At 36.8% G+C, this 21,169-nt stretch overlaps 1 protein-coding gene across 1 annotated transcript in view; it reads right to left on the minus strand.

Annotated features, from left to right (window-relative positions):
* Window positions 1–21,169, minus strand: part of LOC137405237 (midasin-like) — a 50,163-nt gene that overhangs the window by 20,403 nt on the left and 8,591 nt on the right. The window contains exons 7-24 of the mRNA XM_068091466.1: window positions 19,874–20,050; window positions 17,795–17,914; window positions 17,143–17,299; window positions 15,502–15,626; window positions 14,792–15,001; window positions 14,371–14,448; window positions 14,067–14,203; window positions 13,102–13,253; window positions 11,068–11,232; window positions 7,535–7,722; window positions 5,555–5,691; window positions 5,295–5,447; window positions 4,171–4,308; window positions 3,564–3,727; window positions 2,832–3,009; window positions 1,718–1,896; window positions 646–854; window positions 165–311 (exon numbers count right to left, since the gene is read on the minus strand). Of these exons, the coding sequence (XP_067947567.1) occupies window positions 165–311; window positions 646–854; window positions 1,718–1,896; window positions 2,832–3,009; window positions 3,564–3,727; window positions 4,171–4,308; window positions 5,295–5,447; window positions 5,555–5,691; window positions 7,535–7,722; window positions 11,068–11,232; window positions 13,102–13,253; window positions 14,067–14,203; window positions 14,371–14,448; window positions 14,792–15,001; window positions 15,502–15,626; window positions 17,143–17,299; window positions 17,795–17,914; window positions 19,874–20,050 (2,814 nt within the window). The remainder of the gene's footprint in view (window positions 1–164; window positions 312–645; window positions 855–1,717; window positions 1,897–2,831; window positions 3,010–3,563; window positions 3,728–4,170; window positions 4,309–5,294; window positions 5,448–5,554; window positions 5,692–7,534; window positions 7,723–11,067; window positions 11,233–13,101; window positions 13,254–14,066; window positions 14,204–14,370; window positions 14,449–14,791; window positions 15,002–15,501; window positions 15,627–17,142; window positions 17,300–17,794; window positions 17,915–19,873; window positions 20,051–21,169) is intronic.

Here is a 21,169-nt window from a genome sequence, read left to right on the forward strand (position 1 = left end):
TGTGCTTACAATAAACGAGCTGTCAAGTCTGTACCTAAAATAGACGAGTTGTCAAGTCTGTACCTGAACCCTCTATGCATTCTGAGAGAGAGGACTCACATAGCAGTCACCCACGAGCAGCAGCTAGAATTAACAGCAACTATTGGCAGAAGGCTAATAATTACCTGGAGCTCAGACATGACCTTGATGATCTTGCGGCTGCTGGATAAAGGCATGGCACATCTCTTGTGCAGAATGTGCTCTAACTCATCATTAGGTATCTCATCAAAGTGCAGCTCAACAAACCTGTTCCTGAATGCCCTCGACAGCATCTACAGATATTAAAGTAGTTCATTAAACCTGGTACACCGTATAAGTTTAGGTTTCTGAAAAAAGTAGCTCGGACAGGTAGTCAATGTTCTCTTAAGATGCACATGAAAATGATTTATCGAAGGCTAGTTACAAATCGAAAAGATGTAAAGCAGTTCGTAAGTATAGGTCCAGCGTTTCCTCCAACGCCCTTACATTGCACGATACTGTTTGCATATAATGAACCCGTGAAGACCCTCTGCAATAAGATTGTTTCTCAGAGTAACCAATGACTAAGAATAGTAACACAGGGTCAAACCTGAAATCAATCACTAGTTTAAATGATGAGCAACAAACCTTTCGGCCGCCATAAAGTCCAGGGGGATTCTGGGTAGCAAAGAGAATAAAAGAAGGATGAGCCTTGACAGTGGTCTGTGTCTCGGCTATGAAGAGCTCTCTGTTGTCATCAAGCAGACGATTGAGTGCTTCCAGCACATCAGTTGGTGCAAGATTTAGCTCATCCAGGATTATCCAGTAGCCATTCCTCATGGCATCCACCAGAATACCTGCGACAGAAGTAGTCAGAAGTATATAGCGCACCCTTTCATAACCAATATCAAGCCTCTGAGTGGCATAACATACAAATCATTTCAACGAGAATATATAATCGTGGTGGATATTCTCATTGACCAGCAACCAAAGTAGCTACAGGTTAGTTAGCATGCAAAAGGAAAAGCATGACACACAAAACGAATTGAATTTTCAAGATAATATTATTTTTGGCCTACCCGTTAAAAGTTCAAGGAATGATGTAGATAAAACGGTGCAATTTCACAGACATTTTTTTCACTTGTGTCATATTTATAGTTTGAAATAGCGGAATACCGCGTAATATTTACGTGGAATATCGTTGCACGGGTATTAAAAATCAGTTTATAAACAGTGAGAGTAATGTAGTTGCCTGCCGCTTGCCATCAGCCTGGCACATGGCTAATTTGAGTAAGCTTACTGATAAGAGCGCCGTTACATTGCACTGTAATAGAGCGATAGCGTATTTTCACCCACATATCGACATATATCGCCCAATGAATCCATCACTGTAGCGTATTTTCACCCACATATCGACATACATCGCCCATTGATTCCATTATCTTGCGTAGCTAAAATGATAAGGTGTTTGGCTGGTGAACGGGAGGTTCTGAGATCAAATCTTCTGTGATACGGATTCTTCATTCCAATATTTTAATACATGTAGCTATAGATGGACACACCGAAGTACAGAATCACAGAGTAACACACAAACTGAGGTTTATAGATTGGGCAAGGTCTCAAGCATGCAACCAGTATTTAGTCACTTTCTACATATAATAAGCCTAGCTGACTGGACTGATTAGTGTGCAAACATAACTAGTGAGTTAGTTTGACTAACCTTCCTTGAAGACAAGATGTCCATGCTCATCAGCCACATAAGACCCTGTATACTCCTGAACATCAGTGTGTTCGTGGTTATTAATCCTCACACAGCGGTTGCCACTCGCCTGCGCTATGTATTCTATCATGCTCGTCTTGCCTACAGAGGTCTCTCCTTGCAGTAATACGGGGTGGCTTCTACAACATAGGATTTCTTTTGTGCTCACTTGGTGACAGGATGTAACTTTTCTAGTCATACTGTATAATGAAGTTTTAGTTTGGAGTGATTTAAATACTGCTAATTACACCAAACCCTACATAATATCATAAAATTTCGTCTGTCAAAATGACCAACTCAAAAAACAGTGTTTTATTGCAATGTTGTTGAAGAACAACAAACTAATATAAAGAGTCGCACACATAACAGACAAGCTTCATGTAGGTTTCTGTTTGCTTTAATTGTGTTTGAAGTAAGTCTAAACAAAGGGCCAAATATTAGCACCAACAACACATCATTTGCGCACCAGCTTAACAAATCAATCTAATGCCAAAAGAAGAACAAACGAAAAATAATTTCAAAAACTGGTTTACCCACTAAAACGTAGCCAAGATTGAGTGTGTCAAAACTCAACAAGTAAACGCGGCACAAACAACTCTCAAGTCAATCTAGGTGATTCAGTTATCAGTATCACAGTCAATCACAGATCAATATCACAGTTAGTCACAGATCAGTATCACAGATCAATATCACAGTTAGTCACAGATCAGTATCACAGATCAGTATCACAGTCAGTCACAGATCAGTCAGTCACAGATCAGTATCACAGTCAGTCACAGATCAGTATCACAGTCAGTCACAGATCAGTATCACAGTCAGTATCACAATCAGTGCTACTATCAGTCACAGTAGCACAGACAGTCCCAGATACAGGTAAGTGGAAACAAGTTTACGCAGGAGTTGTGAACCTGATTCAAAATAAAACTATAATTACTAATCTTAATAAAACTCAATAGAAAATGATAAATCCAAACATAATTGGCAGAAAAGCAAACATGGTAGTCTATATAAAGACATTTTTGGGAGCAAAACGAGTGTCTGATGAAAAGAGAATATGAGATATTCATTGACTAACCCACAGGCAACAACTCGTGCAACATCTCGCATATTAGCTTTAACTGTCTCGGTGAGAATATAATCTTTGTCTCGTATTGGCTTATTACTTCCTTTTTTAAGCCAAAAGCCTTCAAACTTTTCACAATCTACTCCGACAGGTGGTAGCAGAGGCTTAGATAAAACGGCCTTGGCATTTTCTACAAAGTTAACACAAGAGTAACTAGTGACATAGCATATGTGTTATATAGATTGTAATGAGGAGACATCCATTGATCTCCACAGATAGTATTCACAATAGCTGAACTACCACCCTAGCTGAACGACTCCTGTAGACAGATGATAGTCATGTTGAAATACTACCAATTCAGCAACTCAGCAGTTTGTTTAAAATACTTCATCAAATACTTTTTCATGAACGGTAGAAATGCAACAAAATGTGTTTAGACAAGGTCTTTAGGAATAACTTGCAATCCCACTAATGCTAAAAATACCTTGAATTAATCTATGCACACAGTTTGGTAGCGTGCATATCTAAATACACTGGTGATGACAGCCATAACTACTACAACATGCCATAGAGGCTAGTCAGACATTGCCAACCATTTTAGTTCTACTTCTATAGCTCAACACCAAAAACAAAGTTCTAACTGTGTGTAATCTGGTTACAAATTATTCAAAAAAGGTTGATTCAGGGTTACCATTAAATGCACCATGAAAAAGACATAAGATCATGTAGTAAGGAGTTGTTTACCCTTGCCAAGAATGCGCTGCAGAATAAGTCTTGTGACACTGGGATGGGAGGACCTATCTACTTGTGTCAAGAAGCTCATGCAGAAGGCTTCATATAGACTTCGTTGTACAGAGTGGTAAGGGTTAGATGCTGCGTACCGCAGTGCTCGGCACAGAGTTCGGAGGCTAAAAATCATATTGTGTTATGATTAAAATTAATTTTTTTGTAAAACTTGTACGAGATATTACTAAAGCAATCGATGAAGTAAGTTTTGTGTATCCATATGATTAGTGACTGGTCTTCCAAAAAATTAAAGTAATACTCTAGAAATGAAAAATGGAATTGGTACACAAATATTTTATGTGGTCAGCATTGAGACTGGGGCAGATAGAACGAACCTCAAATGTGGTCCACGATAAATTTTTAAATCAAATAATTTTTATTAAACTATTAGCGAATTTTTGAGTGGCATGCAGAATCATCGAAATTCAAAACTACATTATTCAAGCTATACTATGTATGTATACCCAAAGAATGCTTACAGAACCACTACAAAATATAACAAAAACTATTTTATTACAGTCTAGTGTAACCAAATTCTAAAAAGTTTGCAAAAACCATCACCAACCTGTAGGTCGGGCGCTTTCCTGTTCCATCTGTTAGCTTCATAAGCGCTTCCTTTTTGATGGCCAAATAAAAGTTGACAATTCCATCTGTTTGTTTAGGAGAAAGTGAAAGTCCTGAGAGGTAAGCATTTACCATGACCCTATCAATTCATAGAGAAACGCTGGTTACATCCAGGAAATACATTAGCTATTCTCAACAATGCCAGAAAACAAGCATCTCTGACACTAGAATAACTGTGATAACTCTGTAAAAGTAAAGTAGTTCTATGTACTCTATGTGGTGACGCCGACTTTATGACACTAGGATTATATGAATTTGTTTAAGAGACGAACTGTGAGACAATGAAAACCTGGGCTACTACCTCCAAAATTTTTGGTTAAAAAGATAATGAAAGCTGTTATGAAACTTTGCTGATGTTCTTTTAGCAATTAATGGCAATCATAGCAGGTTGAATGCTGATATTAACATTGCTAATAGAATGATTACATATACACAGTTGTTCATAGTTTGATACTTTCAGCTCAAGATGGCTTACTATTTTAGACATGAACACAGTTTTCGTTCAATGTAGATTAATGAGTTTATTCCAGGAACCACATCGGTAGCATTGACTTAGCTTTCTTTGGTCAAAAACAAAGTCCAACAGCGACGACCATTAATGCTATTTTTAAAATAATACAATTCTTAAGGGTAAGTTGGCATAGCCTGTTGATAATTGATAATGTTAATTTCAATGTTTCGTATCGTACCAAAGAAAATATTTCGCAAGTCTAAGGAAAATTTCTACCAAAGGATGTTTCTTAAATGAAAATTTTGTATGCAGTCCTCCAAAAGTAGAGGTTCAACTGTATTTCTAGCGATTAAGTTGGCATAGTATTAATAGGTTACTGAAGCGGGTTCAGCTAAGGATGAAAATGTGAACTTCAGTTCGTTGTTTGTTTTGATGTGAAACTTGGCATGAGTGCTTGTACTCAATGGCTGAGTTTATTGGTGCTTATACTCCAATAACATAGCAAGAGCTAAATAAGTACACAGTAAACATGGTTTTGATCTTCTTACAGAGGCATTACGTAATGAGCCATTGGAAATATGTAACAGACCTTTCGCAACACTTCTTTATCTCACCTCAAATCAGCCTTACTCTCTAGCTCGTCAACAAAGAATTCGGTAAATCTGCTCCTCACACCAGCAGTTAGCTCCTTCTTGCCCACATCTGTCGCTGGGTTCATGCAAGCGAAGAGTCGAAACTCTGGGTGTCTGTAAACTGGTTCAGCATCCCTGACATAAACAGATCAATATAACTTATTTGATGATGTATTGACGTAAGTGTAGTCAGTATGTGACTGAGGCAGCTAGTTCATAAAGGAAGTGGTTTAAAGACCTACCCTCTCTCTACGAGAGTAACAGAACCATGTACGCTGTCCAACAGACCACACAAACAGTCTAGGGTTTCTGCTGTTGCCAAGTTTATTTCATCAAGTAGAACCCAGTCTCCATTAGTGAGGGCCTTTACCAATGCACCCTACAAAACAAGAACACGCGCTGAGGGCTTTCAGACTGCCTATACATACGAGTTATATGTATAGGATCGCATTGTGTTCAATTTCTAATCATGTACCTCCTCCCACAATCATAGAATAAGAGTAGCTTTGCTTTAATTGGTGTGCACTATGGTTATAGAAGCATTGTTGGCATTGGGTACAAGCATGTAAGCATGCTTCTACAACACATCATTGATAAGCATGACATGATATCCTCATCGATATTCAACGTTTGTAGCCTATAGGAACCAACTACTCGGCACATGACAAACACATATTTGCAAACGCTAAAAATGGTCAATAGAATAATCACAGTAATTAAAGTCTCAAAAGTTTATCGTTGAAACGGCATAAAGAAGACAACTCTAATTTTATGAACACGTGATCGCGTACTCCCAGTCACTAACATATGGATTTACAACATACACGAAAGAGCAACACATCCTATGCTCACACAGCCTTTAAAGAGCTGAGTTTGAAGTAACTAAAATGTTTGTTACAATAAATTTGATCGTAACAAACGTTTTAGTTACTTCAGGCTAATTATCGGGGATGCTGAAGCTACCAGCTATATCCGTGAAGATCATAAAGTTTTATCAGCAAGATCCATAAAATTTAATAAACCTTGTGGCTTGTATACATGAAAAAAAGAATTGATTTATTCTTTAAATTTCAAGGGGCAAAGAAATAATGTAAATTTTTCCAATTTACTAACTTATGCTCACACAGGAGTTGAATCCATCAGCGCCACAACCATACCATTAGGTATTTATAAATTATCTCTTTCCTGCCTGATATAAAATGAGACAATTCTCAAGTCAGTAGGACACATAACTACCAGATTAAAATAACAGGCAAATAGTACAACCGACAATGCAAGATATTGTCACAGTTAGCTCATCCCAAACAAAGTGAGGAACAGCTAAAACGTAATACGTTTACAAATTGCGCTAATATAAATAATATAATATAATTTAATATAAATTTGTTTATTTTCCACCTAAATAAATAGGGTTATTACTAAAAGTATTTCATACTTTTTCAACAATATAAATAAATTTTACATATAAATTTATACTCGCCAACTGGGTGTAGATTAGTTCAAACATAGAGACAACAACTGTATGAGCAATCTTTTGGGGTCAAACCCTATATCCTAAGACTCAATTGATCAATATGAAAAGGCTCATACACAGGGAACCCAGATGGATATCAGTTAGCTACCTAGCTACCTGTCTCATTGACTCCTTAAACTGCGCAATATGTCATTCATTTGTAATTATACAGTCAAACAAATTTTTCAAATGCAAATGTAAACTTATTTTCTCTTCACAATATTGTATAGGCTAAACACTTCATATATGTTGCTAGAATGAACTTAGGAGTTGTCTCACCACAACTAAAAGCAAAGGAAGAAAAACGGAGGCAAAATTAACCACGCTATACACAGGAGAATGTATGATGTATAATTGCTTGTTCCATCATTGTGATTTAATTTATGATGTTTAGAAGTCATTGTGAGGCAGCAAGACTCTTATAGCAATCATTATACAGCAAGAATCATTATAAACTGGTTGAATGTAACTCAAGATCACTCATTACATATAGAAGATGAAGACAAGCTATTGCTATAACAGACTTCAGAAAAACAATACAGAGATATTCTAGAGTGTTGGACATCGAGTTAGAATGACAGAATTAGATAGAACTACGCCATAATCAGCAGTAACAGAAACCTATCTTGAGAAAGGTCGTGTTTGGGTTAGTTGCGAGCTTGTAAACTAGGTTGAACCGTTAACATGAGTGGGAAAACATGCTACAGACCTCGACAAAGGAGAAGGCGAGGGCACTTGAGGCATACTTCACTTGAAGTTTTACGGTAGCGAGTCTTTCCTGCAGCTTTCCCCATGCCTCCAATTCGAGTGTCTTGCCAAGGGCAGCCTTCACGGTGTGCTCTACCAGCTTGAGCAGGTCAGACCATCTCTTGTCAGCAAAGCATTGCTGGATATGTCCTATGAGTAATAAGTACGTAGATATGAAAGCCAACAAATGCTGTTGAATTTAAACATAATAAATCATTTCATAAGTCTTTTTGGTTTCTAACATCCCCTCATATGATGCTAGCTAGAGCAAATATTAGCATCGAAGAATGAGCAATCATAACATCCTTCGATGCATGGAAAAGTGCAAAATTCCAAAGATTTATCTCTTGAATAAATCTTCTAAGATGTTTATTTTGCAAAGGGAAGGGATGGTCCTACAAAGAATGCTTTGATGAAAGAAAATGTAAATCTTCAAAGTGATATTCAGTTTGTATCAAATGTGTTGTATGTTCGTATTAGTTTGTATCAAATGTGTTGTATGTTCGTATTAGTTTGCTAGATAAAAAATTAGCTCAACTTTACTGCTAAAACCATACAGCTCAACTACTACTAAAATTTTTAACATAAATAAACTAAAAAGTAATTGATAATATCAATTGATAGCAATAAATAAATAAACCGCCAGAATTAGTTAACAAACATGTACGCTGTAAATCATGCTCGACAGTTTTGTATCTTGTCAGCTTAATTTACTTTGGGTACAACAATCAACCAGCAATTATGACCTCTACGTATGACTACTTGTGATCTTGTGTGGCAGTATGGAAACCCACTCGCAACTATTTCAATGAAAGAATTATTATAACTGTAAAGAATATATTCGAGGTATAGGAACAGAGTAAATATGTACGATTTACATAGATAGATGAATAGAAATGTATTTACTAATGTATTTACACCCCCAGAATACGATTTTGATTCGTCCCAGGGTGGACATCGTGAAAAAGTCGTATGTAAGGGTACAGCAATTATATAGTGCAAACATCCCCTGGTAAAAATCGCCAAAAGCTTATATATAAGTGCTGTCCATATTAAAAATTAGTACCAAAATAGTATGTTAACCTTAGTAACTATAGTTACCTACAGTAACTTTATTGTATTTAGTGTACTTAGTGGTTCTGATCTGCAGTAAAATGTCACATTATAATGTACCATATACAGTACGTATCGTAGGGAGTTCTTACCTTCAAGCCAGAGGTTCATATAACATGGACTTTGAATTCACCTCACACACACACACTACCACCATTATAGACATCTGTTTTTGTAGGGCAAGAGACTAACTATTGCTACCTAGGAAGATACAAGATTTAAACATATAATCCTTATAAAATATGCATTCACCTCCAAATCATCATTGCACTTTTTTGAAATCAAGCAAAATTGACAGTAATAAGTTTAGTTTACTGAACACACACGCGCACGCGCGCGCACGCACACACACACAAAGCTACATTATGTTTTAGTATGTAATTTTAACTATTTTACTGAATTTCAACTTTTTATCACTAAAATTTTATTGCTAATCAGTTTCTGTTGTCGCTTTCACTATAACTTTTAGCAGACTTGTTTAAAATTTTTTTTAACTTAATTCGGCAAAAAACACGAATGACATTGTTTTCGTAATAAATTGGATTTTTGATAACAGGTCAAGAGAAGTTGTCTGACCACTGACCTGTTTGAGGGATCGCAACTCCAACTTTGCTACTGGTTATAAAGTAGCCTGTCTTGACAAGCTGTTGTTTTTGCGTAGTTGTCCCCCCGTCGAGCGGCGAGCAACAACAGCTTGTCACAAGACGTACTGCACCTGATGCATCAGCTGCACATATAGGGAGTTGTTCTCTTCCGTCTACGCAAGTTGGCCGCGATGTTATGTCGGTCGCTCCATTGGTAATCATAACGGATTTCACGCAAATATTTATGTAGAAAAAAACAAGATTACAACGTTTAACCAAAGACCAGTTTCTGTGATAAACTTTAGTAGAACTTAAGAATAAAATAAACTCAAAATAAAATCCATAAGAACAAATAAAACTGACTGATACAAAAATAGAAATAAAACTGACTGAGCGCACAAATAACGACATGTTTAGTCGCTGTTGTTGCCTAAGTTCTCAAATTCTAATAAAATTTACTGCAGAGAGGGGTCGCCAGTTAAACGTTCTTATCTTAATTTTTCTACATAAATTTTTGCGTAAAATCCGTTATGATTACCAATGGAGCGACCGGAATAACATCGCAGCCGAGCCGCGTAGACGAAAGAGAACAACTCCTTATAAGTGCAGCTGATGCATCAGGTGCAGTACGTCTTGTGACAAGCTGTTGTTGCTCGCAGCTCGACGGGGGGACAACTACGCAAAAACAACAGCTTGTCAAGACAGGCTAGTTATAAAGGGACAATATTATCGTTTTACACACAAGAATTGCTGAATTTAGAGAAACTGGCTATCGTGTCTCTTTCAGGCATTGTGAAAATACTTTTGGCAAACAGCATTTCGGTGTTTGTGTTATTTTGATGTACGTAATAAGCCCACTAACTGCCAAATTTGAACTTGGGCAAAAATTTTGTTGAATTCGTATGGTGAAATAGGATTCACATGATTAGGGTAAGGAATCATCATGTTCCACTTTGTAAGGTGAAAAAACCGTATATCAGGATAATCATATCCTGAGGGTGCACTTTATCTCAATGTATCTCGGCGTTGATGCCTCAATACTTCAATGATTGTCAATGATAACGTGTTCACACTATCACAAACTCATCTGCATTTGCATCAGAGAATATTCCGGGACGCAACGTTCTCATTTTTCTTTTTCTCGAAGAAGCCTCTTTGTTTCTGCGTGCTTGAATGAAATACTAGTCCCGCAGCAATTACCAAAAAAGAAAACAAATCGATTACGCTATCCACGACAGCGAATCACCATCGCCATATGCACCAAAGGGTGCATATTGCACAGCCCGTTGCTGATGCTCAGTGAACTATCGGAAAAGTTTGACAGCAACAAACTTTCCCGATGTATCCGCGTTGTTTCGTCGATGCCATCGGTTTACAGATGCATATAATCGATGAAGAATGGCGACATGTGACGATATAGTGTGAACAGCCTGAAAGATTCTAATCAGTGTGAGCAATGCTGAGTGAAAATAAATGATGAGACTTCTTAAGATCTCATTGAATTGTTTCAGCAAATCATCAATGACTTGACGTTTCGAGTAATTACCCCTCGACACTATCGCTATTATAAACATCTGCTTCTGTAGGGCAAGAGACTAACTATTGCTATTTAGGAAGATACAAGATTTAAACATATAATCCTTATAAAATATGCATTCACCTCCAAATCATCATTGCACTTTCTTGAAATCAAGCAAAATTGACAATAGTCAGCAAGTGAAATGCAACAAACTACAAACAATGCATACATTTTTCGAGTGAAAAAAACAGTGCATACAGAAAAGTATTCAAAACTCACCAAGGAATGCCTGGTTTTGTTTCCTGGAGAATGTCTTACAGAAAAGCACTTCAAACTGCTCACGTAAGGGAGAGATAATCCTTGAGATGGTAATAGGCTTGTAACCTCCGAGAAGGTCTGCGCAGTCGCTCTGTTGATTCATGTTGATCACGGTGAGAGAACGACCTAGGAACATAAGCCATGCATTCAAACTGACAAGCAAGGCGCAGTGGCATATCTAACTCCAGCAGACTATCAAAAGGATTAGATGAAAGTGTTGTTCTCTATTATAGCCATGCCCAGCCTACATAATAGTGTGTTCTACAGTGACTCCTCATACACTCCACACATACTCAGATGTATACCAAATGACAACGAAGACATACAAAATGAGCAAATTTGTACGGCATATAATAAACATACCTGTTTATCTACGTAAACATGTAAACATACCTGTTTATCTATGAACATGACGCTAGTGGAATAAAATCACATTAAGCATATGGGTGTTCAGGAATTTATAGACTGCTAATTACTTTTTTTTCCATCTAATGAACAAAACCTAAACTACTTTTTAATTTGTGTTTATTTCATTGGCCCTCTCTCCGTTGGTTCTTTCATAGTTTACGGCTTTGTTTTAATGGCGATAAGAACGTCATTTTTTTCAAGTCATCAAGTCGTTTGCACATGCGCTCGTTCACGAAAAAGCCGCCATATTTTTAGAAAACGATCGTTTTTCTTTTATTCAATAGTACTTTTTTGGTGTTGTTTTGATATTATAATAAAAAAATTGCAAATAAAAGCATCGTTTTCAAAAATTCATTGCAAAAGCTTCGTGTTTTTAACGATAAAATTGTCTATAAAGATGGCTGACAACGATAAAATGACGCAACGAAAAAAACGAAGGATTGTTAATGACCCGTTTTTCTAGCCTGTAGTAATAAGATGATTAATCTAACTCATGATAGCAGTATAACAACAATTGCTTATTATTCTCAACATACCACTAAAAACACTAAATAAAAACTGAACACTAAATAAAAACTTAACACTAAATAAAAACACAAGTTCACCCAGATTACTTTCACTCATGACTTGTAGTTTGTAGTAGAAAAATTGAAAATTTTAAGTGGTAAATGACTTGCAGGCTGCAGGTTGGAATATAGTCAGGTACTTCTTAGTCCAAGTACCAGTTTCCACGTGCACTACTCGAGTAGTAACTAGTTTTTACTCACCATTTATGACCAAAATCACATTAAAACAATAGGAAGACAAGCTAAGTTTCCACAAGCATTATAAACCAACGCAAATAGCAAAAAAACTATTAAAACCTGAAACAAGCACGGGAATACTCACAGCATCCGAACTGCTTAATGATCAGGATAAAACTAATGAACTAATCTAGGTTATAAGCGCCAAAATTTACAGTAAAACTGAAGAATAAACCAAATGGTTTGTAACTTTGTATTTTGATACAGATTGCAAAGGCTAAAGATTCGTTAAAATTTGGTGCTCCTTGGCTCATCAACACGATGTTGCAATATATCAAGTAAGAATCGTCTATGTTTAGTCAAAGCCCCAGAAATAGCAGCACTCTCCTACTTTGTTTTTGGCTTAAAATACCAAGATACTAAATACCAACTGCACAAATAACAGAAGCAAACAAAATTTAGAGACAGCAAAAAGAATGGTGTCCAAGACTACTCAATAGAGCTAGTCTGTCACAGCTGCAGACAACTTGAGCAGCATGGGGCAAAACATAAAATCTAAAAGTGCCACCAGTTGTGAAACAGCACCTGACATTCGTGGTACAGATCTAAAGAATTTTTTGTTAGCGTTTGGTGTGAATACTGGCAAGTGGCCAATTGTGGGCAATGTTGGCCTTTATATGTATCTATCACACTACATATTGGAAGGTAGGAAGTCACAAGGTACACAACCATGGGTAAGCTGTCACGAGGTGTGCATTGATGAGTTAATCAGTCAAGAGATAAGTAGTGACAAGAGAACCGGGTCGTTTGATGATCAACAGATGAGTAAAAACAGAAAGAGCACCTGTATGGGCAGCCAAGTACTGAACGACAGAAGTCTTTCCTGTGCCAGTTTCTCCCACGAGAAGCACTGGTTCCTTGTGTTTCACACAGACACAGATCTTCTCCAGCAGAGCGCTTGATTGCCGAGTGAAGGCAAACCTGCCCTGCGAGTCTCTACAGAAATATACAGCCGCATGTATTTATATTACATTAGAGAACAAAGAATATTAGCACCGTGCAGACTTGCTACAGACTCCCCTCACCAACCACCTTTACAACGGCAGGAATCCTTAAGCACTTTCTGATAACTGAGTGACAGATTCTGTCTTATCAGAGTATTGAAAACAAAATTAAAGACTGTTCCCTTGAGGTTGAAAAATCTAATTTGAAATGTAGGAATGGAGTTGCATTTTCATGCGCTTGGAATAAATATGGAAGAGCATAGAGCAAAACAAGACTTACTAACAATACAAAGAGTATAGCATTGCATACCATGGTGTCACATTACATAATATCGGCCAGCAGACTGTGGCATACCATATCACTACTTAGTACTATATTACATACCATAGCATCACATACTGTAGCATTGCGTGCAATAACATTATATACCATAGCATTCCATGTGAATTGAATACATACTCTGCTAATACATATTACAGCATACCACATGTCATTATCTACCATACCATAACATGTAAAAGTATTGCATACTCTGTTTTGCATCATAATACTCTAAGTCATAGCATTACTTACGATGAACTCGCATGACATCATTACATGCCATAGCATTTCGGACCATAGCATTACCTTACATAAAATTACATACCGTTCAAACCATAGCGTTGCACACCATAACATGATACTTGAGGCCTATTAGTTTGCACAGCCTAGTAAAACATGCACGCTTACAATATGATCACATTTCACAAGCAGTCTGCAAACAGAAACTGAGGTAGCCAGAGTTACTAATAGTCAGCATATTACCGGTTGAGAGAGTCGGCAGCGTTCATGGGCTTCCTGTCAAGAGAAGCTCGCCCGACCTTGATAAGGTCATTACTGATATCGATGGTCGGTTTGTAGACATTACAGTAGTAGTTGGCCTTCTCCGCTGTCACATTTATCTGCATTAGATATTAGTACAAGTTTTCAACCTCAATAGTGTTAATGAATTGTTTATAACTCGAGTTCAAATAAATCGTCTGCTACATTAAATATGACTGAAAATGTCTTGTAGCCAATTCAGAGTTTATAAGTAAAATTGTACATAACTGATAAAAAGTAGACTCACCTTTGTTCCTATAGCCTCAGCTAACTTGATCCTATTAATGGGGTTGCCAAGGCTGTCACAGAAACAATCCAGAGCCTCCTATTAACAACCAGAAGGCTCTGTAAACCTTTCAAGGAACACAGGCTAAGAAACGAGGCGATATCACTCTTGTAACATACTCCTTTTACACCCTTTTTGAAGCCATTTCAAAGAACAGCACAGTATGAGGTCAAAATTAATCCAACTGTCTTTTAAACACTAAAAATTTCTCTAAAATTATTTCCAAATGAATAAAACAATATCATGGAGATTTCGGTGGCCAATGGCCTACATTGATCATATTAAACTATTCTACTTTTAAGATGTAATGAAGCATTATTATTATTATGCCTAATCATCAAAAACATACAAAGAGGATTAGTTTTACATGAGGCGAACTTACTTGAAAAACTAGGATTTCGTTGTCAGCAGATTTAAGCTCAAAATCTCTGGATATCCTGTTGCACCAACGAAGTAAATCACGAGTAGACAGCTTTCTGTTGCCATAAAAGCTTGTCCACCAAACCATTTCTTTGTCAGCGGCATCAGGTCGGTCATCCATATGTTTACCAGCACTTAGTGTCAGGTACATGTCCAGCAGTCGATCAATTACCTGTCATGGTAGAACATCAACTACATGTATGTACAACAACCAGCGTGCATATAAACTAAAATACTACTGTCATCAACAGAATACAAATAGACCCACTTTAAAGTCCTATTAGTAAATAAACATGGGACGATATAAAAAACACAACTTAAAAAAATAAAAAATCATGTGATAGCTAAGATTGCCAGGGCTCTGCTAGTATTCAATCAAGGTAAATTTGGTTTACCTATAAGAATAAAAATGTTAAGACGCTGCAACATGGGTTTTTAGCACCTGTTATATACAGATAAGGCATTAAGATCACGCTATTGCTACACTTAACTGTATTGATGAAAGTTTTTGTCAGAGATGCGTTGTACGCTAAGTGGTCAACATATCTGAAATGTTAAAGTTTTTGACAAAGAATTAAGGATTTGGGGTTTTAATAAATTTACATATATGCGTTAGATCTCTCCAGAGGAGCAGTGAGAAAGATCTACAAATGTCCAGAAAAAAAATTCTACCTGAGTGAGGTTGGGGTATAGAGCTTGAATGATGGTTGAGAGCTCAGATCTGGAAAGAGGCTCAACTGTCACAGTCATGACAGATTTCTCCAGTAGAGAGCAGGTGGTATGCGCACCCCTTAGTCCTAGAGATAACAGAAAGACCTTCACATCTGGGAGTACACATTAGGAATATGCATCATACCTAGCTTTACAAAATCTTTCAGTTGTTTTAAAAAACAAATCATCATTTTGAATTTGCTTAGAAAATATCATTCGGTATGGAGTACAATCCCTTATCTAATATAATCTATAAATCTTCCAAATTAGCTTGAAAAACAGCTAGAAAAATGTTCTACTTTGCTTTCTGGCACGACAATTATTGCTGTTCCAGATGGTCAATCAAGTATGAACGAGCACATACCAAGTCGCTTCGTATCCATCAGTATCTACTAAACAGTATGTGAACATTCAAGTAAGTATACATCTACTTGTTCTTACACAGAAGGTCTACAGATCAGATCATATCATGTTAATATTAAATATCAGAAACTGCTATTCATTGCATCACTAGAGCGCTTAAAAGCATGTCATATAGGTATTTATTTGGAAGGAAACTGTGAGGCAAACAACAATGATGCGCAAGCTATTTTTCACTGTCATCCAAATAAAGTCTTTCCTTGACCATTTAAACTGTACATGCCTCTGGCCAGGGTTGAAAAAACTACTAAACTTTTTTTTAAATCAGATTTTTTTCAATTTAAATCACTTTTATCGATGTTTATTATTCTTTTGATAAATTTGATTTTTTTCACTCATTTTTGTTCATTCCAATTGGCTGCATATCGAATATCAGAATGCTGGAGAACTCACATTTTAGCATTAAATACTTACATGCTTTGACAAATTCTTATATATTTCTTGCATTCAACAGCCACATAAAATTATAATGTTCAAATTACATGTAAGTTAGCGTAGTAGAGCTACCGGCAGTTTTACATAAAGTGCGAATGAAAGCCAAAGACATAAAAAGGTAGTATGAAATATTTAAGCACTTTTTTTGATGCGATCGATGCAGTTGATCATGCAAAATGTACATGTAAATATCAGCTTGTCAGTTTTTAAGTACCTAACCAGTTTTCTTAGTGTTGAATGAACAAAGAGAGATGTGGAGAATATGCTTACAATACTTGCACTTAAGCTGATTGCAGTAAAGAGTTTAATGTCAATTGGAGCTGCTACCTAACAATTAATCCTGCTTTGAGGTTTACTAAGGTTTACTAAATAAACTCATGGGTCATAACTTCAAAGATCATCATGTAGCGCTGTACTACACATGAAGTCAATTATCTTCATTTGCTGATTCATGACAAAGGAGTGATCACAAATACTTTTGTCAAAAAAGCCTGATTTTTAAAAAATTATGAAAAAATCATACAAATTGAAATCTTTCCGTGGGAAGCTTTGGTGGATCCATTATGTGGGGAAAAATGTTATAAATACAACTACACGATGTGATATTAGCACTATATAAAGCTGAATGAATGAACTTCATTATGATAAAAGATTTCGGTATTGTTTATATAAGCTACTGAAAGAAACAGTATACAGTGGGTAACCGATGGAAATACGTCACGCTTGCTTACAGCTGTAATGTCTTACCAGTAGCATGCAGTCGTTTGGTCATGAACAGTTGAAAACCAGCTGCAGCCTTAGTGTTATGCCCTTGATTAGAAGGGAGCACTCCTGTCTCGATAAGACTCAATAGAGAAGAGATGACATCCATTGGAGCTATGTCTATATCCTCCAGTAAAAGCCACTGCAAGAATTATCGTAGAATATTCCTAAAGGCATTATTAACTACTCAATGGAGTATTTATTTAATTCGATGAATAATAATAATTTATTACATAAAGTGGAGGTGCCTTTTAATAATTGCTTTATATCTTTCTTTTTAAATTTGGAAACTAAGGAGTGGCACATGCCAAGACAAAGACATGTAAGCACAAACATAGTCTGAACTCAGTTCAACGGGTATCAGTGACCCTTAGCATTAGCGCCCAAAGGACAAATGTGAACTTCACAAAAAAACTTTGTTCATGTTTGACTGAAGAATACCATCCGTAAATGCGAGATCAGAAAAACTCTATTCGATTTGTAATCGACTGACGAACAATGACATAAAACAAGTGTTTTATGTAAACTTACTGCGTGAAAAGAGATGAACAGAATAAAGGCTACTTTTCATAACAAAGATGCTCTCAAACATTCCTGCTTTTTCAGCAGACTATACCATAACTAGCTAAAAACTGACCTGTCCTTTGGTCACTGCAGTAGTCAAAGGCCCAGGCCGCCACACAAACTGTCCTGGAGTCTCTGTACAGCAGTAGGAACCGAGCAGAGTTTTGCTGTCAATCTGCTCACCAAGTTGAACCTGTCAGGAAAGCATCAATGGTACTGTTGCTGAAACTAAACTGACAACAATGTTGTAAATTGTGACCCAGGCAGTCAGAATGAACAATCGTGCTAAAACCACACTTTTGAGTTATTTAAAGATTTAAAATCAGCAAATTCTGAGGATTTTAATGCATTTTAAATTTTTTAAATCGGGTTGTTTATGCCCAGGTTATGCAAGATTTAGTAGAGAAGGTCTCGTGATGAAATAAAACTGTTGTTTTGAGTTTAAGCAGGATAAAGTTGGTTATTCATGAACTGTAAATCATGGTATTTGTTTACAAATCAAAATGCTATAGCAACCAACCACTTAATCTCAACCTATTTTGATGAAACCTGGCATTCTCCGCAATCAAACCCTGAAAAAGATGATCGTTGCATTTTTATTCCAATTCGATTGACAGTTGACCTCCCAAAGGTCATGGTAAGGTTAACAATATATGTGGCTAAAAGCTCACCGTCCTGGAGATATTCATTAAAAGGGTATGCTTCAAACTGGGCACTTCTCATCAAGCTATATTGCTATGACTGCATATAATGACAGTCCAACAACTTAACAAAGAGTTGGAAGTGTATTCAGAATTGTCCACCTATACAGAAGGTCGTGGTAAGGTCAATGAAAAGTGACAACAGAGGGCATCAGGATGCGGAAATATCAACCCAACTCATCAAGTGACCATTCAATCTAGAGCTCTTTTTTGTAGTTTAACAATCACACAGTGTAGCACGAGTACGCTGCAGAGATTTATTGTAGCGCATGGGAGGGGTTTGTTTGTTATGCTAGTGGCAATTTGTCCCAACACATCCATATCCAATGTTTCCTTCGGTAATCCTTGATACACAGTTTTAATGAGACTTAATTGCTCAGATGACATAAAACTAGCGCATAATTTCCTACATTTGCACCCACTTATTAGTTTGATGTCAACAGCTAGAATGGGAATGTTATCAGCAGTGATAGGCTGATCGTTATTCTCTGTAATTTGATTTAATTCATTCGCATTATTGTTAGCAGCCACATATTGCGTAAGCAGCTGTATTTCTAAGGTTGCTTTCTTATCACAATCCTCATCATCGCTTTCACTATGATCTGAGGCAGCTGACTCAGATTCTAAGTAGAAATACTCATCTAGCATCAACTAGCCGTAATTTTTGCGATGGTTTTATTTTGTTCTAGCCTAAAGCATTAAAACAGGAAATAGCCGCATACGTGCGCGCACCCGCAGTTAGAGCCTATATTTATGATCTTGGGTTATGAAAAATTCCATAGCAACCACAGATATGGGTATAGTTAAATGGCAATTCTGGCTTTATGATTGGTCAGACACAAAAATAAACAAGACCATGTGAAAGAGCAGGGTCAAATGCACTATAGACCACTTTTTACTAAAATAGTGACGGTGAGTCAAATAATAGCGTAAGCACGCTATAGCGCGCCATTGTGAACAATGCAATTACCGCACGATTGTACATTCTGACGGCCGGGGTCACAATTGTGTGTGTGTGCGTGTAAAAAAGGTTACTGTTCGACCAGAATCTATCAAAACTTTGAATACGACGATACTGGTACCTTTCGACATCGGTAAAAATGTAAACATGAGATATCGGACTGTTTTTGTCTAATGGAACGGTGAGAGAATGTAGAGGCTCTTTCCACGGAGACGATATAAATGTCAGCGTGAGAAAAATTGGCCTTGACCCCAGATATAGTAATTGAACTCTACGAAAAATATTTCTTAACAGGGGCATTGTAATGTGTGGCCGCATCAGCAAAATAATCAGTGTGCGCTATAGCCGGAGTGACAGACAGACATGCTTTGAAAAATATATATATAGATAAAAACAAATTCTAATGAAATGTTTCTACATATCTCCTCATCTTCATGAAACACAGACTATAAAACACCGACTACTACTTTCATAAAGCACAGGCAATTACCTTAATGAGTTGCCCGTGTCTGTTGGTCACTTTAGCCAGATACTCAACCAGGCAGGTTTTACCAGCACCAATATGTCCCGAGAGAACGACTGGTTCCTCTGAGCTCACAGCTATAGCCATGGTTTGCAGCGCCGCGAGGGCAGATGGAACCACCACCATTCCCTTCTCTGCCTCTAACTGTAGATATGATATGCTTATCTAGGAATACTGATGAGCAAAAACTGACCTTATAAGCGAAGGGATTAAAAGTTTGAGATGAACATGTGAACTGCTACAAAAACTTTAATTGAGTGAAAGCTTAAAATTAGAATTTATTTAAAGAACAGCAAGTAATGAGTTATTGAGCTAACAGGAGTGTCGTAAAATTAAATTTCAAACAGATGAGCCTCACTCAAGGTCCAAATATTTGCTAAAAATAGCTTACGCAATAAGTAAAACTTAATGGTCATCCTGAAAGATGTGGTTGCGTCAAAAAATTTGATTTAATGAAATTAAGACCCATGAAAGGCTAAAACATCAGCTACAATTTGATGCCATTTTTGACTTTGTAGACCAACCCTGTCCAGAGATATATGCGTTTGAAAGAGGCCCTCTTTTAAAAAGCTCACGTTCCAGCGGGTGCTTTTTTCGTGACGTCACTAGTAATACATCTGAAAAGAAACCACGAGCGATAAATATAAGGTCGCTTCATTAGCCAATCATCAGCGCAAAATTTTTATATAGATCGTAATAAATGTTATCACTCGTAAAACGCGTTGTCTGTGATCTCAAATTTAGGAATTTCAATCTATAAGTAAATCGCATGGACATCGATATTTACTAAATTAATTAACATCGTTACTTTGATGAATTACTCGATCGACACGTTTTATTGGCGAACAACATAAATGTAAAAATTGCTGTGAAGTTGCTGTGAAGTTACTGCGAAGGTTACTCCGAGTTTTCTGGGCATCAGGTGGTTAAAGTTCTACGTAGGAAGATCGGAGAATGGAGGTAAATTTATCTTTTACTTTGAGTCTCCTTTCCTGTTGAGTTTACATTCAGATTATATTTCCCTGTTTGAGGCTAAAATGTAATTTCCTGCGCGTGCGAGATACGTATGTATAGTGAGTTCTTGACGGCTTCTCTTTAATCCATAGCATCTAGCAATACAATGGCTTAGATTGATGAATATACTAAAGGTTATATTTTAGTACTCATTAATACATGTACTAATTAATAAAATTATAACTTTTTGCTATCACTAATCATCGTTTTATATTTTTTATCGGTTTACCTAGCTACATTTGCTTCAAA

The sequence above is a fragment of the Watersipora subatra genome, chromosome 9, assembly GCF_963576615.1.
Source record: "Watersipora subatra chromosome 9, tzWatSuba1.1, whole genome shotgun sequence".
Lineage (NCBI taxonomy): Eukaryota > Metazoa > Bryozoa > Gymnolaemata > Cheilostomatida > Watersiporidae > Watersipora > Watersipora subatra.